The 20,973-nt window shown below is 44.7% G+C and overlaps 1 protein-coding gene across 2 annotated transcripts in view; it reads left to right on the top strand.

Moving 5' to 3' along the window:
* pvrl2l (PVR cell adhesion molecule related 2 like) overlaps positions 1–20,973 on the top strand; it is a 258,989-nt gene that overhangs the window by 147,024 nt on the left and 90,992 nt on the right. Inside the window, exon 7 of one of the 2 annotated variants that reach the window (XM_041954820.1) lies at positions 5,090–9,211. The exons of the other annotated variant lie outside the window; for it this stretch is intronic. Coding sequence (XP_041810754.1) covers positions 5,090–5,724 — 635 coding nt within the window. The 3' untranslated portion in view covers positions 5,725–9,211. Of the gene's footprint in view, positions 1–5,089; positions 9,212–20,973 lie in introns of those variants that run through there. 2 annotated transcript variants of the gene reach the window in all.

The following is a 20,973-nucleotide window of genomic DNA, read 5'->3' as shown; positions in this document are numbered from 1 at the left end:
AAAACTCAATACGAACGGCGACATTTTCTGTTAATTTGTGTTAAAACTGAGGAGATTCTCCATCTTACAACAAAGCTCGTATTAACATAGAGAAGCCTTCACTCACAAGACCTGATGATGAGGTAATGGTGATGCGGCTGATGTAACGCCTTGGCACTGCTGACTTTCATGTCAAAGTAAAACTCGTAGCTGTGTTTTCTTTAGCTGTGCATGCTGTTGTTGATCCATTTGCATTATACGTGCCCCAGAAACAGGTTTTGTTTGAAAAAGGTCTGCAGAGCAAACACTTCAAGTTGAAGGTTGTCCTACTTATGCAGGAGGCAGTTTTTAATTATTGTGCATGGCGCGCACCGAACCTGCAAGCGCTCCTCCGGAAAGAACTCCATCTAATCGTCCTGCTGACCTTCGTCGTAACAGTGCAACTGCTCGCGTTCTGCAGAACCTGCTCAACTTTGTGTAGGAGGAGTTGGATGAAATCCCTCCAAGCGCACTGCTCTGTGGGTCAACTCAAATCAACATTTAGATCATATTTTTTTTATATATTTTTGTGCGAGCCCTACAAACAACTGAATTATTCAGGCAACTTTGTGAGCCCACCAATGAGAGGTCCAGAAGCTCATCAGCAGATAAACTAACATTTATCTACTGTTTCCTGTGTTTGTCTGTGTGGGATCCTGCGCAGTAAAAAGGATGGACGAGTATTTTGTTTAAATCTATTGGCTGAAATGCAATATAATATTTGTGAGTATGTTTTCACTCGTTTATGATCTCGTGAAAATAAGAATCTTTGCCGTTTCTGTACCTCAGAATGAGCTTTTTATTTCAATAGACATCAGAGTCCTCATCCACCGAGTCTGCCATGTTGCACCGTGTTTCTACAGTGGCCCAGAGCAGACAAACCAGACACTGACTCTAGAGTATGGCTTTTGTTTTTTGTTTTTTTGCTTTTCTAGCGGCCGTCGTAGGCGAGCGCGAGGAGCAACCTCGCCACTAGATGTCACTAAATTCTCCGCACTGACCCTTTAAAACTGTAGTGCACGTCTTTTACTCCCCCTTCTGGCGGTGAGAGTAACTACACAAACGCTGTCGACATGTGCTGATGCCTACAGGTGAGCCTGTCACTATGGTCGCTCCTCCTTCAGCCCCTGCAAACCAATCATTGCTGGCTGGCATTAAAGGCATCACGAGGGGAGAGAGATTTAAAGCGATAGGCTGAATCAACACTGCGTGAACTCGGTTAGCAAGTGCAGGAATGACGTCCTGCGCTCCAGCTTCAATACAGAAAGTCAGCTCTTCTGCGTGGTCTTTGTGGTTTGTCCTTTTCCATTTTGTCTTTAAGTTTACAGCGTTTTGATGTTTGGGGCGTATTCATGGGTGCATTTTTTTTTTTTTTTTTTTTTTTTTTTTGTACATGTCTTGTCCTTGACCAAAAGCTGCTTTTAATGAGAATTCCCACTGTGGAGCTTTTACAGTCGCTGCCTCTGGCTTATTATATGACTGCTGAAGCAGCTCGCTGTGCTTTCAGGCCTGATTTCAGTTCACGGCGAGAGGAAGGAGAGAGGTGCTGAAGGAGATCAACTAAAGATTACTTAGATTTGACTATTTTCATACCGTCGAAACCATCCTACGCCTCTCCCTCTGTGTTTGTCGATCTCACTCCACTCGTCTAACTCTTTCCACCTTTTCTCCTCACATCCCAAATCTTCTCATTTAGATTATCCCTACCACAGTGAACGTAACTGAGTAGAAATGGATAGTTTTCATGGGCGCCCCCCCCCCCCCCCCCCATCCCTCCCCCCTAATCTCCTCCATGTACATGACACTAATACAGAGAGTGATATAAGCTCCCCTGCCTCTCTCTATGACATTTATCACTGTGCTTCTTAATGCAGGCGGGCTGCTGCTGTTGATGAGAAATAAGGATGACAAGCATGGCCTATTTTCTTGCTAACGATAGTCTCTCTGCTTTTTTTTTTTCTTTTTTTACTTTTTTTGGGAGAAAATATGTTCACAGATCAGTGTTTACTAAAGCGTCTCATTGGGGGCTTGACAAATATTTGACGCTGACGTTGATCATGCATCTGGCACATTTTTGTCAGAGCTAATCCAGCATCCATTAGTGTGTTAGATTGTAGTGAGTGATGTCAGAAAGTGCCTTCAGAAACCTTTACATCTGGTAAAAGATGTTTTTCTACTGTACTTAGATGTATTTTTAGCATTTTCAAAAGGCGCCATGATGAGCTCGTGACGTCACGTTCCCATTGATCGTCACGGGGACTTGAGTCCATTTGAAAGAGGACAGCAACAAATGAATGAAATCTGAGTCAAACTTGTCCTGATGTTCTATTCAAAGAGTGTCCCAGCTGAAACTTTATTGCTCGGAGGCTCAGAGACGAGAAGTCGAGAAGATCAATATCAGATTCACGTCTGTTTGTTAAGTGTGGAGCTGCGGCCAGGAGGCAATTAGCTTTGCAAAAAGACTGGAAGCAGAAAGAAACAGCGCCCAGAGTTCACAAATCTGCTTGCCAAAGCTCGGCCACTGACGTGTCAGATCTTTTCTGTTTAAGCTGTTCAAACTGTCAAACTATTCCTTTAAGTTTGCTACTGATTGAGGAGGCAGATGTTCTGTAAATGCAAACCAACTAAGGCGCCAGTAAACTCCGTCAGAACTACTCGATCTGACGGTCACATTCGCCTCACATTGTGATTGGACAGGCCAGATTCTCACTCCACCTTCCAGCGTGGCCGTTCGGATCAGGTATAAACGCTCAATTTGAGACGAGCGGCTCACCTCCTCTCTCGTTTAACCAGCCCGTCTCTCAGGCTGCAGCTGTATTCATCAAGTTGACCTCATTCACGAACTCAGAGAGGAGTCAGCTACCTTACAGTCATCACAAACGGGCCCTTACATAACATCATTTCTCTTATCATCCCGCAGCTCTGGCCTGTGGGAGGAGGTTGGAGAGAAAGTCATGCTGCTCCTGCATATGACCCAAGATTTATTGAAATGTGAAGATGCCAGCTTTAATGGCCGTTTGAGCTCTTTATGGCCGGGACTGAGTAATAGATTTTTAAGCGCTTGATTAACAGAACGACAGCCATCAAAGGCCGTCCACAAAAGGCCATTATTCAGCTGTCTCTCACTCAGGCACTTGATGAATGCCGCTAATGCTTAAGATAAAAATGACACAATAAATAAAAATATCATTTTGGCTCACATGTTGTGTTTCCATGCCAGTCTGTAAGTTTGCAGAGACAGAAAACTAGGACAGGCAAAGTTGGATTCATCATCCTTAATGCCTTCTGTCACTTCAATTGGATATCACCAGACACTGTCCCCTAATTTAGACATCATATCCTGTCCCAAGAGCCCCGCCTCATTCGCCCAACCCGTCTGTCTCACCCTGGCATCGCCCTCCCGCATCCCCATGTGAGACCGGAGCAGGAGACTGTTTGAAATCAAACCCAGACCTCTCCTCTCCACCAAAAGCGTCTTCCCCCTCTCGCTCAGTTCCTCTCCTCTTTCATCCCCCCCCCCACCTCCTTTTTTCTCCTACACCCTCAGAACGAACAATTTGCTTGAATCACAGACTCTCCATCCCGGCTCATTTATAATGACATCCCCCCACTGGTTTTCTCAGCGTAGCTCAAACTCGCCCTCGCCACACAGATCATTGTTTGATGTCCAATGTGATTTCGTTGAAAGGAAAAAAAAAAAAGTCCTCCCCTCACTGGCGCTGCCCTGGCACATAACCCCCACATAGTGCTCATTTCAGCCAAGCTCAGATTGTTTGATTGGCATTCACTGCTGTGTTTGCCAGGAGTGCTGGCAGAACCTCACTGTCATTTGCATAAAACAGGAAGGGGTTCAAATTTCCCTGCTGCTCTGCGTTCCGCTGCCCTTGCTGCACCCCAAAGAAAAATCAGCATGCAATTCACAGTAAAAAAAACATTAGCTGGCCTTGTGCAGTTCTGCACCATAGGCTCAACGCTTCTCCGTGCCTGGTTTGACACTTTTTTTTCTTCTCTTTTTCGCCCAGCGTGAATCCACTCATAAAAATCCTACACTATCTGAGCCAGTCCTCTTTTCTCTCATATTCCTGCAGAGAATCCTCTTAAAAACGTCCCGGCAAGAGTCTTGCTCCGCAGTGTGAACCTTTTACCTTTGCGCGCTGCCGATCAGCGCGATCTGGACTCTGTCCCGGGTTGACAGCAGGCGATCGCTCTGCCCTGTGGTTTGACTAGCTGACCGATAAGAGAGGCATGGGGAGGCTGCGGTGAAAGCGGAGGAGGGGAGGGTGAGAGGGAAGAAAGGGGATGAGGAGTGGGTGTAATTAGGAGGCTGGGGATGAAACGGAGGAGAAAAACGGGAGGGCTCGAGGGATGTCCAACATTATGACACTATCCAGGCGCCACTCTGCACTCATTTCCACTGAACCTCCTTAAATAACCCCTCTGCCTGTCTGTCCTGTGTGTCTGTCTCTGTCTGTCTCTGTGGCTCTGCTGGGCCGCTACCTCTAACCCGTGTCAAAGACATCACGAGGCGCAAAAACAAGCTGCTTTTTGCTGATGCTGTTAACCCATCTCTCATTGTTGTTTCGACTGAAACAAGAGTGGAGAGGCAAACTTGGCTCACACCAACATGAAGTATAGAACAAAGGACCGGTACAGTAGTAAAGGCTTTTCCCCAAGCTGGCAAAGGGGGGCGGGGCGACAAAAGTGAAGCGCCGGCAGCTGGACAGACATGTGTGTAGAGCAAACTGTCTGGGAAATGCAGCGCGACGAGCCGCTGGGAGGGAGTGAATGAGTCGCGTTCAGCCTGATCCCAGCAGTGACTGACTGCACCCTTACCAGGGGATTACACTGAGAAGAACATTACTGCACACTTTTAAGAGGATTGTAACACACGTAGAAGAAGACACTGCTACCATCACCACAGCACACTTACAACACGAGAAGAACTGTGAATACCTCCTCCAAAGCTGAGCGACACTTCCTTAAAAAACAGCCATCAATTCCTGCCCTTTTTTTTTCTTTTCCTCCACCCATTTTTCCACCCCTCCTTCCAACCCCTTCATCCCCTCTGCAGAAGCCTTGGAGGATCCGTCCAGCGCCGGCGTCGTGGCGGGCGCCGTCATCGGCTCCCTTCTGGCCCTGCTCTTGGTTGTCGCGCTCATTGTCGTTCTCCTGACCCGAAGTCGTCGGCAGCAGAGGCGTGGCTACCCCAGCAGCGGGGACTCCATAGCGACCGGCAGCGGCGGCAGCAATGGCGGAGAGTACGGGAACAAAGCCCGGCTGCTCTTCAGTGGGACCGGAAACAGCAGCAGCAAGAACGGGACCGGTGCGAACAACAACGGGCCCATCTACACGTACCGGGAGGGCTGCGACGCCACGGGGACCCTGACGGAAAAGGCCAACGACTTCCACCACCACCATCTCCACCACGCCTCAATCGGCAACCCCCCCTCCGCCCACGACATCCTCCTCAGCGGCGAGATGGACGAAGCCGAGAGGAGGAAGTTCGAGTTGGATGACAGCATGGAGGAAGAAGAGGAGCGATACGATAGGTTCGGAGGCGTCGGGGGAGGCGGGAACATGCTACCTCCAGCCTACCACGTCCGCAGAGGCCACGGCGGCGAAGAAGAAATGGACGTGTACCTCGACGACGACATGGAGTCCCAGAGAGACGGATCTGTCATTTCCCGGACTGCCATTTATGTCTGAGCGCAGAGAGAGGGAAGGAAAGGAAAGGTGAGGGCTGAAAACAGGGAGGGGAGATGTGGTGGAGGAAGAGGGGCGGTAGAGTTAGCCCCCTTCGCCACCAGACAGATCAACATCGCTTCCATCAGCTAAACACCTACCTGCTTAACATTCAACCTATTGAAGAGACGCCATCAACTGTATCCTCTCTGCTTGACACCGACCGTATGATTTTATTAGAAGAGGATTAAAAGAAAAATCACACAAAGGAAGCAGAGAAGCGGAGTCTTTGTGAGGCTGATGAAGGAAAACCTGTGGTGGCAGTAGTGCACCGTGGCTGAATATGTGTGTTTAACTGTATCATGGAGACAGATTTCATTCAGTGTCGGCCAAATATAACAAAATGGAAAAAAAAAACTGCTAACAGCAAAGAAAAACCACAGCGACTCTGATGCGCTGCTGCTTGTTGCTTCGTCCTCGTTTCTTCAGCTTTGCAACTGTGCGATTGTGTTGAGTGACTACAGTGTTTGTATTTTATACCTTACCAGAAAGCATCGTTTGCAAAGCCGGGAGCACCATGAACACTTGGGCCTGTTCCAAAATCAGTGCTATTCAAAAAAAAAAAAAAAAAAAAAAAAAAAAAACGCCTTCCTGTGTCAAAATCAGTAGAAAAAACCCTTCATCAGCACGTTGAACTCTACATACGGCGGTCAAACGGCGCCCGCTGCAGACACCAGCTCTCCGAACAGGCCTGCGACTTCGCCCGAATCGTTTTAAAACTTAAAAAAAGCCAAACTCGGCGACGGAGTTTCTCTTCACCCCAGCGACGACTTTTTTGGGCGGCCCCCCACACACGCACACACCCTGCGACACCACCTGGTTTCCTGATGGGTGCCGCTGAAGCGAGGGCCAATAAACTGAGTAACATAACAGACTTAACAGTGCGTGCTAATGTGTGGCTGGCTGTGGTGTTAATGATGTGCATCATCTATATCTTGAGCATCGTCTCACTATAGCACTGTTGTTGCTGTTGTTGTTGTTGTTGTTGCTGTAGATGTTGTTGATATTGTTGTTGTTACTGTTGTGTAATGGTGTTGATCTCGCTAAGGAAAAGACGCACCAGGAGCCTTGGGGGTTTCACACAGTACCACAGTGGGTCGGTAATGACTCATTTAATGGGTAACAAAAAAAGAAAAACCATGTGCTTTTCTTTATTTCCTTTTTTTCCCAATTTCTTCTTTAAGTTTCTTCTCACTTTCTCTGTATTTCCTCTTTCTTTATTCTCTTCTCTCTCTCTTCTCCCTTCTTTTTCTCTCTCTTTTCTGTCTGTTCCACATGCCTCTCATTCTGCGCTTTCTTTATTTACATAATGGGCGGCTTAGAGGAGTGCCGCAATGACTGTGTGCAGGCAGAAGGGGATAACTCGTATTTATGCTCCTATCTGGGTCGCATTGAACGAGGCAAAATATTCACCGGCTTTGTTGGAGGCTGCTATATTTCACGTGTTCATTTTCGACGTCCCGCAGAATTTTCCGAGGCGATGTACGGATTATTCCGTGCTCTGTGGTCTGATTGGACAGAAAGACACGGCCCAAGAGACATTTCAGCGGAGGGTGTGAGAGCAGGATGAATGAACTCCCAAACTCCCAAACCTTTGTTTCTTGTGCACAGTTTCTTCTGAAAAGAAATGGCACATCTGCTGACAAGGTGGGATTGTTTGTCTTTTGTGAGTTCACTGAACATGCAGAACTGCATTGGAAAAAGTGGCAATTTTTTAATCCGGACGAGACGCTGTACTTAATTAAATGACAGTACTTTTCAGAATGGATATTGTTTCAACACATTTGCTAATGCATAACAAGAGTTGAGCTCGTAAGTTCCTGCAACACATTTGCCTTATTGAGTCGCAGCTTTTTCCTACTCATCTTTTTGACTTTCAGACCATTAAATGGGCAATTTCTTAATTAACTGTTGAATTATGTCCCTGGTGTTTGTTACGTTGGGATGGTCATGTGATGACACAGAGGCAGGCTCTTGGGACACAGACCAACCTCCTCGGAGATGTACAGCGAGTCTGGTCAAAGTCAGATAAAAAGAGATGGCGATGAAGGCCACAGTTAAAACCGGACTGCTGCTACATGCTTCGGCAGCTGATCCGAGCACACCCTCTGCGATGTAAGCTCACTGTGTCACATCACAACCACACACTTACTCACTGCAGACAGGCAGGGTTTGACTCTGGGGTGCCTGAGTAAAATCAATGGTATATATTTACAGTTTTTGCATAATTTTAGTCAATTCCACTTTGTAGTTTTGGGCTGTTGTTACTGCTACACGTGTAATATTTATGAGAAAGGATCTGAAAAGGGAATCTCTCCAGAATGTGATGATCTCCAACAGGTCGATCCATTCTGAGAGGTTGAACAGGCTCATATTACACTGCAAGTCTTGTACCATTCCATTTACTCATTACGATGTAAGAATATATTGTGATCATAATTAAGATGTTGCTACCCAAAATGCATCATAATCAGTGTTCTGTGGGTTTTAAGATCTGAACACAGACTCGTCCATGAAGTCAGAGCTGAGATACTTCATCAAGGAAATTCAAAACCTCAGCTGAGTGATCGTGTCGTGTTAAGGAAGTCGGTTTCCGCTCTCCTCCCCCCTGAGAGCAGGTTCCTTGTTGTTGATTGTTGTTGAACATTATACACTGTGCAGTCTGTTATTCTGTGAGTGAGACAGTTATATCTGCCATGTTACGATGCATTTCAGTGCAGACATTTCATGACGTTTCACAGCGTGTTTGGACAGGTTGCCAATTCATCTCAAAGTAAGCGAGAAGCAGTCACTCTGTAACCTCTTTGCCACATGTGTCACCAGTAGTCGGTCTTGTTTGTTGTATCACTGCAGTACAGTTTTAATTAAAGTGTGTTTTCAGCTCCGTGGGATGCATGCACGCTCCGAGATCCTGACGCCTAAACTCTGTATACATAAATGCATCTGGTTTACCAATTGAGCCAACAAGTCATACCTACAATAATTAATGTCATGTCGTGTTTGATCTTCTGTTCTTATTAGAGCTCCAACTGTTCATGATTTTCACCGTAAAACCCCTGACTGTTGGGAGGCGCTCGGTTTCATCTCGCTCCAGCACATTTACCCTCTATTTGGCCATTGTACGCCTTAGCACATCTTTTCTCCGGGGGTCTCTTGCAGCTCCGTAACTCGAAACAGTTGACTGTGATCACAACTTTGGAGCCTAATTAGTCCCAGAGTCTTGTAGCGTGCATGTACCCTTAGTGGGAAAACTCATCATCAGTCATAACTTTTGTTTTTGCACAACCCATTTTCAATAAAAAAAAAGCTTTCTGAAACAATTCTCTGTGGAAAAATGGGTAATTAATTAAGCCGAGCCATGTTATCAGTCTATAAATACCAGACTTTCTTTTCCTCAGCACATTTCACAGCACCAGGGTTGTGCACCTGCTCTGGGACATCTAGCCTCCTCGACAGATCTGCTGCAGGACAGGAGACGCACGCTCGCTTTATCAAAGCAAACCTCCCTCAGGTTCAAACACCTGCACGCAATCACACCTGGAAGCTACCCGTTACATCACAGTTTTGCACAGTTTTGCACAGTTGAAGGCCCCATTTACACCTGCGATCTGGATCTGTTACCTGAATAATGACATCTGATCCACAGGTCTTGGCGTTTACATCTGCTTTTAATAAGTGTTTATGTCAGTTCTGCATGTGCTGTGATCAGATCTCGATGTGCAAATCAGTCCAGCGGACTGTTCACAAACAGGCCACGGTCCAGGTTTAGGGGAGCAATGACGTGGACCAGCGTTATTGACATTTAAATCACTTTTCTGAGGGAAGACTGTCTAGCTGCTGCTGCTTGTTGCTTATTACAGCAGGGAGAGACTGAGATTCCAGATGTGTTGTTCCTGTTGTTTATGCCCGATTCCAACTGGGTCAACAAGTTTGGAGCCTTAATTCTGAAACAACCACCTTAACCACAGTTTGTGAGTATTTAAGTTATTAGAATAACTTAAAAAGATTAAAAAAATCAGGCCGCCATGAAATATATCTGACAGTAAATTTGTAAGGACTGTATATTTTTGATCTTTTTACTAGCTGAATTAAGGAGAACAAAGTTAAAAAGTGAGTGCAGAGAAGGATCAGAAGACCTTCAAACAAGACGCTTATGCCGAGGAGCTTCACAAGAAGGTGAAGATGCAACATCGAAACAGATCTAATGAACTCATTCAAATGGCGCTTGACAAGATTATTTATCTTTGACAAGAAAAATTCAACCATCCGTGAAGATGCGACTTTCTTGAGTTGCTTGCCGTGAGTGAACCAGACCGTCCCAGCAGCCTGCAGCCTGCAGCCGCCGAGTTGAAAACGGGGTCACGCTTGTTTTAATCGTCACCTCTCTGATCTTTGGCCTGCTGCCCCGCCTCATGTGGCATGTGCTCCGGGGCGGTCGCAGTCCCGAACTCAACCCCTGTAAAGTCCTGTCCCTGCCGCCATGAGCGCGGCGCGCATGCTAAGCAGAGGACGCTGTAACAGGTCACTTGGCTCCGTCAGAGAGAGCGAGAGTGGGACGCAGGGAGGGGAGGATGGAGGATGAGGGTGGCGCTCCTCGGCACTCCATCCAGGGAATACCAAATAGGCCGGGAGAGAGGGGAGAGAAAGAGAGAGCTTTTCTTCTCAGATCAGAGAACTTGAGAGTTAAAAAAAGGAGAGAGGCAGAGCAGAAAGTGAAACCTCAGCCCCTGCTGAGAGGATGAGAAGACATCGCCAGGTTTTTGGGGGTTTTTTTGAGAACCACCTGAGACTGAGAGCGTTTGAAACACTGTCAATTATTCACCATCAAGCCCGGAGTTAGAGATGGGCAGATTTGTTACTTGTGGAGCCCAATTGGTTGGCTGCAGAGTAAAGATGACAGAGTGTGTGTGAAAGGAATGAGAGATTGGCAAGATAGGATTTACAGCTCCGACAATGAAAGCTGGAGGTGGGAAGGAAGCCTCAGAGGAGTATTTCTGAGTGCTGTTCCACCCCTACGCTTGGCGATTGGCTGCTTCCACCCAACGAAGACCGGCAGTCCTTTTCAACCCGGCCAATTAGTGAAAAAAAGGCCGTCCTGTTTAGCTCTCCTTGGCGCAGTCTATCAGCGACAGATCTGTTTAATTGTAAAGAAGTGTTGAGCAGCACTCCAGGGACCCTGTGCAGGGGCGGAATTGTATATATCGCCCTTGTTCATATTCCCTCTCTCTTTGCTCCGGCTTTAGCACCCAGCACAAGCTGTTCTCTCCATGTTTAATTCAGTAGAAGGCATGAAAGTGTTCCGCATTATCTCTCTGCTTCGCTCAGAAGGAGAAGGAAGACGGCGAGATAGAAGGAAGGGGATGGAGGGGAACGGAGTAAAGAGAGAGGAGGAAGAAGAGGCCTATTAGTTATTGAGCTCAGCTTTTGTTGTTAATCCAGTTAAAGCCGAGCCTCTGCCAGGCCAGCTGAGACTCCAGCAGATGTGGATGAAGTTTCCTCCTCCCAACATGGGTTAGAAGTGGTCTCATTGTACTCTGTAACCAATTTACTTAATGCAGTGCTGTCCTGCTTTCCTGCTTCTCAGGATACCTTCCTCTTCTCCCACTGTGCTGCTCTTGCAGTGTTCTGTGCTATACTTAGGGATGTAATTCGTCACGGATTTTTCTTTTTTTCTTTTTTGGTCCAGGTTATTTCAGGTTTTGGTGTGTGCATGTTCACATGAATGTCCGTTCCTTTCAAACGAGTGTCTGCTATTATGTCTTTTACTTAAGTTTTGTGCAGAGATTTTGTGTTCCCGCTCATACTTCTGCTGCTTGGACCAGACCTGCCTGTAGCTGCTAAACTCCATCATGCTCACCTGCTAGTTGCTAACTTCATCTGTGTGCTGTTCGATGTCGGGCTGCACTGTAGGTTTTCTGAGCTTTTTTGCTGAAAACAACTGCTCGCTGCTGAGAGTCGACCAAAACTGCAAAGCTGTGGGCTGTTAAACCAAAACAATGAGCTGAAAGATGCTAAAAAGCTTCGTAGAGTGGAGGGGAGCTGAAGAGCTGGCTGATAATTCAGTCTTTCTTTATGGCTGTTTGTGTGTTTGCTAATTAAAATGAGGAAAAAAAAGACATTCAGCTGTTCTAATAAATATGAATTTTAGTTGCACCACTTTCAGTTTTCTCTTCCTTGTCACAACCTTCGTCTGTTTTCGGCCCCTCTGTTCATGCCGTTCTTCGCTGTCAGCGGCGCTCAGCGGTTCTTCCTCTCATCAGGGTCGTCTCCTCTCGGTCAAACTAAAAGATGGAATTTCAGCTCACTTAAGAGTCCTGGAGCATTTCTTTAATGAACTGGATCTAAAGTGCCCTCTGTGCTCCGCCGCTGCTGACCCCATGCAACCCAGAATTCCTGATAGCCGAGTAAGTAAGTAGATTCAGAATGAATGTGGCGCTCTATCAGCTGATACAATGCCAGCAGCCAGAGATGCCAGACTTCATGTTTGATGGTGACCTTAACATTGATGGTGAGACAAAGAAACTTCTGTTGATGTTTTGTTCATTTCCCCAGCGAAGCAATTTTTTCTCATTCATCTTTTTGCTGAGAGACACTCAGGCTTTTATTTCTGCCTGCCTTGATGACCCCAGCTCTCTTTATTCCCGTCTGAATCAAAAGTCTCTCTGACGCTTCAGCTTGTGCAGCGAGCAGGTCTGATTTTATTTGGTGCCAACAGAAGAAACAGCATCACCTCAGCTCTGGCGTCGCTTTGCTTGTTTTAGAAGCAGCGCAGCTTTTAACCTCTTGTGAACCAGAGAGCAACTTCAGATCTCTGATGAATTCTAAATATGATAACACCAACATTAACCAGCACGAGCTCGGAGAGGCGACTCTGCACGTTGGCAAGAGCTTAAGGCGGAGTGAGGTAGCTCCGACCGAATCACGAATGACATGATGTGATCACGCACGGCACGCCACATCCCAGGCTCCGCTGCTGAAGACGTCACATTAGGAAGTCCGGCTTTGTCCTGGCGGTTTCAGGTTTCGGGATTTGTCAGGTGCAAGGTGTGAACATGGCCGAGTGCAGCTTTTAATCGCATCTTGTCATGTATACAGTTGTGCTTTTGCATAACGGGCCCTCTCTTTACTGCTGCTTGATCGTCCTGCACAGCTGCTTTTAATCCTTTGCATCAATTCCATCAATTCCAAGTAAGGTACCAGTTAGGGACTTCACTAGCGATTATTTTAATTATTGATTAATATGTTTAGTATTCTTTGGATTAATCAATCAATCAGTTCATCCTTTCATATTTGAAATGTAAAACAAAAAATTGTGACTGTTTTGACCGACCAGTAGTCATATATTTCATCTAAAATGATATATAAAACGAGAAAAAACAATTAATGCTTTACTGAAGTACATGGCATAAGCAATTAAACAACTAATTGTGACAGCTGTAGTCAGCTAATTTGCATAAGGTGTAAAAAAAAGGACTAACAACTAACGAACAATGAATTTACAGTCGCCTGTTGTAGATCGACTTCTCAACATCATTCTTGACTGGAACATAATTTTAAACGCTTAATCTTAACTTTACAGAGTGATATAGACCTCCTGTGTTCCCAGCATAAAAAATTACGGCACATTTAATACAATATTTAATACAGCGTTGATGTAAATTTCTACAGTGCCTCAATGCAGCACACTTAGTTTTGGCTCTTTGGCTCTTTCTGGATGTGCAGGAGCAAACAGATTAGAATGCCATGTTCAGCCGGCTGCTTACAAATGCATTAGAAGAAGTGAAATCAAACACAGCACACTCACAAAGCCCTCTGAGACTAACTTTGGATAAATACGTTTTTCTTGACCCGAGCTTTCAGCGGCCTTGAGCATCCTTGAAAGTCCCTGGATTTGGAAAATAATTAGCAAGGCCTGTGAGGTTTTTCTAGCTATACAAATGACCTTGACAATACTTGATTTTTGTGAATAAAGTGTATCAACCTAGTCCATAGCTGTGCCTCGGCTCTGGGACCTCCTGTCCTGTCCAAGGATCAACACCGACACCTGGGAGTCCTTGAAAGTCAAGTCATACTTTTGGAATCTAATGTCGAGAGTCACCTTGACTTACTAAATACTGACATCAGCATAGTGTTTTCTCAGTGTTCACACTGTTAATATGTCCCATTCAAAATCAAGAAACATTATCTCCTCACTGTGAGACTTCTAGATTCATTTATTGTTTATTTTTGCTATTAAGTCTCGTTTTTCCGACAATAAGTAGAAATTCATTAAACGGGAAATTATTCTTTTTCAAAGCAACTCTGATTTTTGCAGATTTCTCCTCAATCAGCGTTATGTAGAAACGAGATGGATGATTTGCTCAGTTCAGACTGCCTGTGATGCACTGCAGGGAAATTTAAAATTCTTCAAACACGTGAAACTGCACAGAAACAAGTGAGGTTGTCTTCCCCCATGGGCAGAGCTATAACTTCCAATCAGAACCGGGCTTTGTGATTGAATGCGAGATTAAAACCCTTATAAAGGCAGACGTTTTTTATAGTGCGGCGCTCTGCCGTGTTGGACGGCGGCCCAGCTTCCATCCTCGCTGCGTCTTTTGAGAGTGAAAACCACAGTATGAGAGGAAAAAGCTCACACTTTAACAGCTTCAATATTGCGTCTGGCAAAGAAGCCCTCTACCTCTCAGCAGAATAGAAGACAGAAAATGTTGAGGCTTTGTTTATATTGATCAGGGGGTGAAATCAAGGATTAATTCCCAGACTGCAGACCCAAACTGCATCAGAGAATAGGCACAACTCATTTGATGCTATGCACTTGAATGAAATTGACAACAAAAGAACTTAACCAAAAGCTTTGAAAATGTTGTCGATAAATGGTGAGACGGAGCACTTTGATGTTCAGGCTGTGGTTTATTCTTTAACTTATTTTGTGGGGGGAAAAATGCATGAAATTTTCCCTTCAGTACCTCTGAACTACAGCGTATTCAGCCTGTGAGTGTGCTATCATTTTGCCTGGCAAACACCTAAATTACCTGCTATTTCTTTAAAAAAAAAAGAAAGAAAGAAATACAGTTTCTGCTGAAAGCGCGTCAGATGATAGATGTCTCATTTTGCTGAAAGCGCTACCTGACATTCATTTCTTTTAACCCCCAGATAAGCTGCAATCTGAGTCGTTGTATAGGTGTCAGATTTTTTTGGGGCCCATGTTTTCTGCTTCCTTATCTGACGTCCACGTTTCGCAGCGAGAAAAACCTCCATCATCATCCATCAGGTCAGCGCAGATGACCGGCCAGATATTTGGTTATCGCGGCGTTTTCCTCCCCGGGGAAAAGTGAGACGGATGGCAGATATGCGCAGCTGCTAAATGAGCCGATCACAGTTTGTCCAGGGAGAGGAAATGTTCGGCCTGTGTGGTGACACGGAGTTCGTCGAGATACTGAGTCCATAAGCTGCAAGGCTTACGATGCTGTTGGGCCTAACGCAGAAGTCAGCTCACGAACTGGACTGACTCTGCAGCTCGGAGCACTATTTGGTCGGTCCTCTCTGAATTGTGGTGACAAATTAGGCAGATAAATCTGTCTGGGAACAAGAACTCATAATCCACTCAGAATTGAAGTTTTTTTTTGCCCTTTTCTTCAATTCTCAACTTGGTTTCCCAACTAATCATTGATGTGTGTGAGGCAGCCTCACCACCAAATCAAGCCAATTAGGTGAGAGCTATGGCCGAGCAGTTGACATTTACAGAAATAATTCAATGCTTAGGAAAATACACTGATTCGCTCTCTTGCTGAGAGCTAGAAGAGGTGATAGGCACCACTCCCGTGTCTGCTACAGCCAGCAGCCAATTAGCTTAGCTTAGCATAAAGACCGGAAACATCACAACACGTAATTTATCATTAACGCTTTGAAACGCTGTAGTCAAAAGAACAGCTCAACAGATGCACGTAGGCTGTTTCCCATTCGTCTCTATGCTAAGATAGCTAAATGCTAACTGTAGTTTTTTGTACAGAGTGTGGTATTAACCTCCCAAAATTCATCCCAAAATGTCGAGCCATTCCTTTTCATTCCGTTACTTAAATGTTTTAAGCGACAGCGTTGACTGGACCCCTGCAGTAAGATGCTTTTGGTGTTTATTACAGTCTGTATTTGTGTGTCTTTTGTGTGTGTGTGTGTGTCAGTAACTGAGTTTACATCTACTATTGTTATACAATTGTTAGGTTCATGAAGATAAGCAGTAGGTGGCGCTAATTCTCTCATCAGTAAATAATACGTCGCCGAAGAAGATGACGGAGCAAAAAGCGCGCCACCGAGCCTCAAATGGTGAAAGAAAATGTAGAAAACTGGATGGAAACAAGACATTCCCTCTTCCATCGGAGCGGAAACAGTTAAACGACCGCTCAGTCAGAACTTATGTGTGTTGTAGAAGTCCGACCTGATTAGCTGCCAAGTTCAGGAGGAGAGGTAAAACTCGCTGCACTGTTTCCTGCTGCAGGATTTGAAACGCTTACTTTACAGTGCCTTACGGTGTGTGTGTGTGAATGGATGTTACTGTATGTGTGTGTGTGTTTATGTGTGTGGAAGTGGGTAGAAGAGCGAGCAAGTGTGTGTTTTGTATGAGGATGCAAACTTGTGTATGTCTTTGCTGCAGGCTGCAAGTCTGACAGCTGAGGAGGTGTGTGTGTGTGTGTGTGTGTGTGGAGTTGTGTGTGAGTGTTTGTTATACACTGCTTTACATTTGGGAACAGACTTGGCAGCTGGGTGGATTTCATTGTATGTGTGAATCGTGTGTCTGCACTTATTATTATTGCACTTATTTACACTTCTGTGAGCATTAGCGGTGACATTATGCAGCAGCAATTAGCATAATTCCATGCACACACATACGTGTCGTGGTTGCATTTGATTGTGTTAATCATTCCTCCAGTGACTTTATGCACAGCGACCCTGTGACAACACAAAGGACAAAGAGACGGTGGAAGAGAGAGGGGGAAAGCTGTAAATTTGAAGTATTAGTCACTGCAGCAGACACTTTTCTGAGCGTGGCTCTTATCTGTCAAAGCTGATCTTACTGGAGATGCACTTAAAGACCAGAATACTGTTATCTGTTCAGGATTTTTGAATTCTTTAGCTTTTTTTTCATCCTTTCTTCTGCCTTTGGCCAACAGAAAAGGGGGTGCTAATCTCTCCTCCTTTTATCGCTCGTTATCTGAGATGTTTGAAGGCTCTGTAGAACAAGATGATCCTAACTTATCTGCGGGAGTTATTGATCAGTACCAGTGACACCGCAGTTTCTTTTTCCTTTATGCTGTTCAACACTCAACAGTTTCTGGCACAAAATCATTATTTTTGAAATAAACCTTGTGCGCCCTTTCAGCCGCTCAGCAGTGGAGTGTTTTAATTCAGTGACCACCAAGAAACAGACAGTAGCAGTTTTGTAAGGTGTTTTTTTTTACATCGCGGTAAATCACCTTTTTTTTTTTTCCATCTTCAATAACAAATGTCTGGTAATGTTTGCATGCGACAGGTTGAGTCAGTGAAATGATTTCACCTTTGACAAGATTTAGCAATAACAAAACAAACAAGAATGTTGAATTATAGACATACAGTGCATCTCCAGATGCTCTATTGTAATTCAGGCTTTACAGTTTGCAGCTTCAGCCAATGATTGAGATTCTGAATCTATAGAGACAATAATCAGTGAGACTGAGCATCATCTCCTCATGTTTCACCTCTGTTCTGGATCGCCGACACCACAAACTGAACTTCAATGTAACTGCCGGGGGGCGATCAGAGGCTGTAAACCAATCATCATTTCACAGTAAGAGGATGGAGTGTACACACACCGTACGTGACGTTGTCATGGATGCAGTGAAACAGAGGCAATTCCTGCTAAATAAGATTACAGCTGGGAGTTTATGGACTTTTCAATGCAGCTTTAACAGTAAATAAGGTCTGCTTCAGAATTAAATGAATCCACAGAGCACACACACGAAGAGAAAGACTGTCAGGTAAAGATGAATGGTCGCCTCAGACGTAATGAAGTGTGCCGTCTTTATTTACATTTCATTGCTTGTCGTGTTGGTGATACATGCTCGTTTGAACCAGCAGTCATCGTAAACCACTTCGGCGGAGAGCATCCACAAAATGTGGCCTCCAGCAGAACAAACTGCATACCTGCGGAGAGGATATTTCCAGAAACGTAGAGGAAAAGGAGCAGCATAAGGAGAAGATGATTGAATTAGCGGGAAGCTGGAGAGTTACAGTTCAACCAGCTTTCAACCTGATTTATTCTGGGGCCTCCAGAGGGTGGAGAAATCTCTTCAGGAGGGAGGATTTGGAGAACATGTGATATTGGGTTTTACTGTCTTTACAGACACTCAGACGTTCCTGACGGAGATGGATTCATGTCTGTGTCTGCGCTAGCTCTTCTGTGCCAGGCATAATAAACCAGAGACGTTGAGTTGTCTGTCACCTGTTCAGTTTCAGGTCCTCGACCCTTCGCTATAATCCCTTCCTACTGTCTCAATATTCGCCTGGTGTTGGGTGAGAAATCTCATTTTTTCCCCCCAACAAATGTCAGCAAAGAAAAGCAGTTTTTTGTATCAAGACCAAACACGCGACACTGAGTTTGTCCAGAGCTGACAGGGTGTTGTCAGCTTAATTTTCACAGTTTGTAGAAGTGCATGTCACGCTTGAAATGCGGTGATAACGGCGATTTCAACAAAAGCTGAGCCTTGACACGCTCCTGGCGGGTGGCAGCGTTAAATGTACACACGGAGCACATGAAAGAGGGAGCAGCGACAAATCAAACCAGCACACAGCGGTGTGTCGTGTACTTTTAATCAAACACAACTGTTGCAACAAAATTAGCGAGAATTTCCGAATGATCAGTTATTCCTGTTTTTTGATTAATCGTGTGTGGCAATTGGATCGCTCTAAAAATATCAAGCTCGCTCTCTCTCTCACTCTCTCTCTCTCTCTTGAGCCGGAAGGATCATTGAAAAAGTTTTCAATTAATAAACGCACCCCCGATCTGCAGCCGCGGCCTTCACTGCCGCGTCCGCCGAATCCGTCACTTTTCACTTCACCGCCAGCTGTTTCTTTCTCTGCGGGTCCCTCCTGTATTCTGCTCAGCTCTGTGAAGAGAAGAGGGGGGGCAAAAACAAAGGAAAATGAAGGAATAAAGAGAAAAAGGATGATCTATATTAAACATAATTGCTACCATTTTACATTTCATCAAGTCTTCTCCTGGTGGTTATCGTGTAAGAATGGCTGGCCTACTTTTCTCTTTTTTTTTCCTATTCTGTCCAATTAAATCAAGAAAATAACCAAGATTTGCCGTCTTATTCTAATGGAATTAGAGTGGGTGTGCATATCTTGATTGCTAGTATCTGTGTCATTTGTACCTGCAGTTTAACACCAAGAGGTTTAAGCCGTGCCCCCACCTGTGCAGGTTAAACTCCACCAGGAGCCGGTGTTAAAGCTTTCGTGGCCGTTGAATCACTGTTGTGGCCAGTCCACTCTACATTCAGCAATCAAGCTCTCAATGTGTACAAGCTGCACAACACAGGGTGTAATTGCTGCTGTTGCAGAGCCGATTGAGTAATTGCAATCAGAATCAGAGACAATTTGTTCACCGAGGACAATAAATGTACAGAAATTTGTCTTGGTGAAGATTCTCGGAGGAATAACACCCTCTGTAAAACCTGTTCCCTGAATGCATCATGTTAGTCATCGTCTCATACGCTTTTAATTTGCCAACATGATCAAGTCTCTCCAGAGGTGGGAAGCTGGAAATCTCTCGGCGAGATCTTCACAGACGAATCCAGAGCTGCTCACCAAACAATTACTGACATGAGATGATTTATAAAGCAGCGAACCACAAGATATTCAGTTTGTGTTGTTTTCCTGCTGCATCGTTGGTGCTAAACATTCATTGCTTTGTCGTTTGTTTACTACGTTTCCCAAAGATCCCCTGTCAGTCAGACAGTGTGGGCAGGGCTGTGATTTATTCTCTGTATTTTATGTCAGTGAAGATTTTCCTTCTATAAATGCTGCTCATTTTCTTCTTCTCCGGTAAAATGTTCAGAGGCTGCGACTGACGAACGCGCTCTGCACAATTGGGTTGCATAAATTGCATCTATTACCAAGTTTTCTGTAGAGAGCTTTTGTTCTTAGTCTAATCAACATAATGAGGAAAGGTTGTTCATTAACACACCTAGCCAGTCTCATAATAGTCAGCACTGAACGTCAGTAAAATGTTCCTATTTCATTTGTTCTCCACCAGAATATCTGATCTCGCAGTACAATATTTGCTCGTCATGACTGCAGCATGAAAAACTTTCTAATAATTGCATTCAGGCACCGGCAGCACATCGTGGTCTGGTTAGTTACAGAAAAAGTCGGCAGTTATATGAAGCGCGAAAGGCAAAGAGTTAACGTTTTTCACAGTTTTAAACCCACCTGTCAATCCGCGTGTGGAGGTAGTTTACTTTGTTTTATTGTCCTGCTCTACTGACAGACTGAAAAGATCGTTCCTCCCCCACGCCGTACGGCTCTTCAACACCTCTCGGGGAGGGTGACAAAAACAATAACCAACACAACAACTCCGAACCCACTACACACCTACACCACACATGGACATACGCACTTTATCTCACACACATCCATATGCTGGACTCAAACCGACTATTGCACACTGTTACCTTGCACAACTGCAATAATAATAATAATAATAATTATTATTATTATTGTTATTATTATTATTATTATTATTATTATTATTATCATCCTGTGTAGCTTAGTTCCTTATTTTTTATTTCACTATTTTTTCTTATATTGGTATTTATTTATATATATTGGTGTTTTGTATTTTTGCCTCTCACTTGAAAGTTGTGCCTTACTTGAAGGTTGATCTGTACTCGAAAGTTGTTCATCACTTGTAACTTGCACATTACTTGAAAGTAGCTCCTGTTCTTATTTTGCATGCCCTTGTGTGTCTACCTTTTTGAGCTGCTGGAACTGCAAATTTATCTATCTATCTATCTATCTATCTATCTATCTATCTATCTATCTATCTATCTATCTATCTATCTATCTATCTATCTATCCATCCATCCATCCATCCATCCATCCATCCATCCATCCATCCATCCATCCATCCATCCATCCATCCATCCATCCATGGTGGAAGTATCAGTCACATCCTTCACTTGA

This window comes from Chelmon rostratus, chromosome 16 (genome assembly GCF_017976325.1).
Source record: "Chelmon rostratus isolate fCheRos1 chromosome 16, fCheRos1.pri, whole genome shotgun sequence".
Classification (NCBI taxonomy): Eukaryota; Metazoa; Chordata; class Actinopteri; order Chaetodontiformes; family Chaetodontidae; genus Chelmon; species Chelmon rostratus.
The sequence above is the reverse complement of the archived record's forward strand: the minus strand, read 5'-3'. Positions and strand labels throughout refer to the sequence as shown.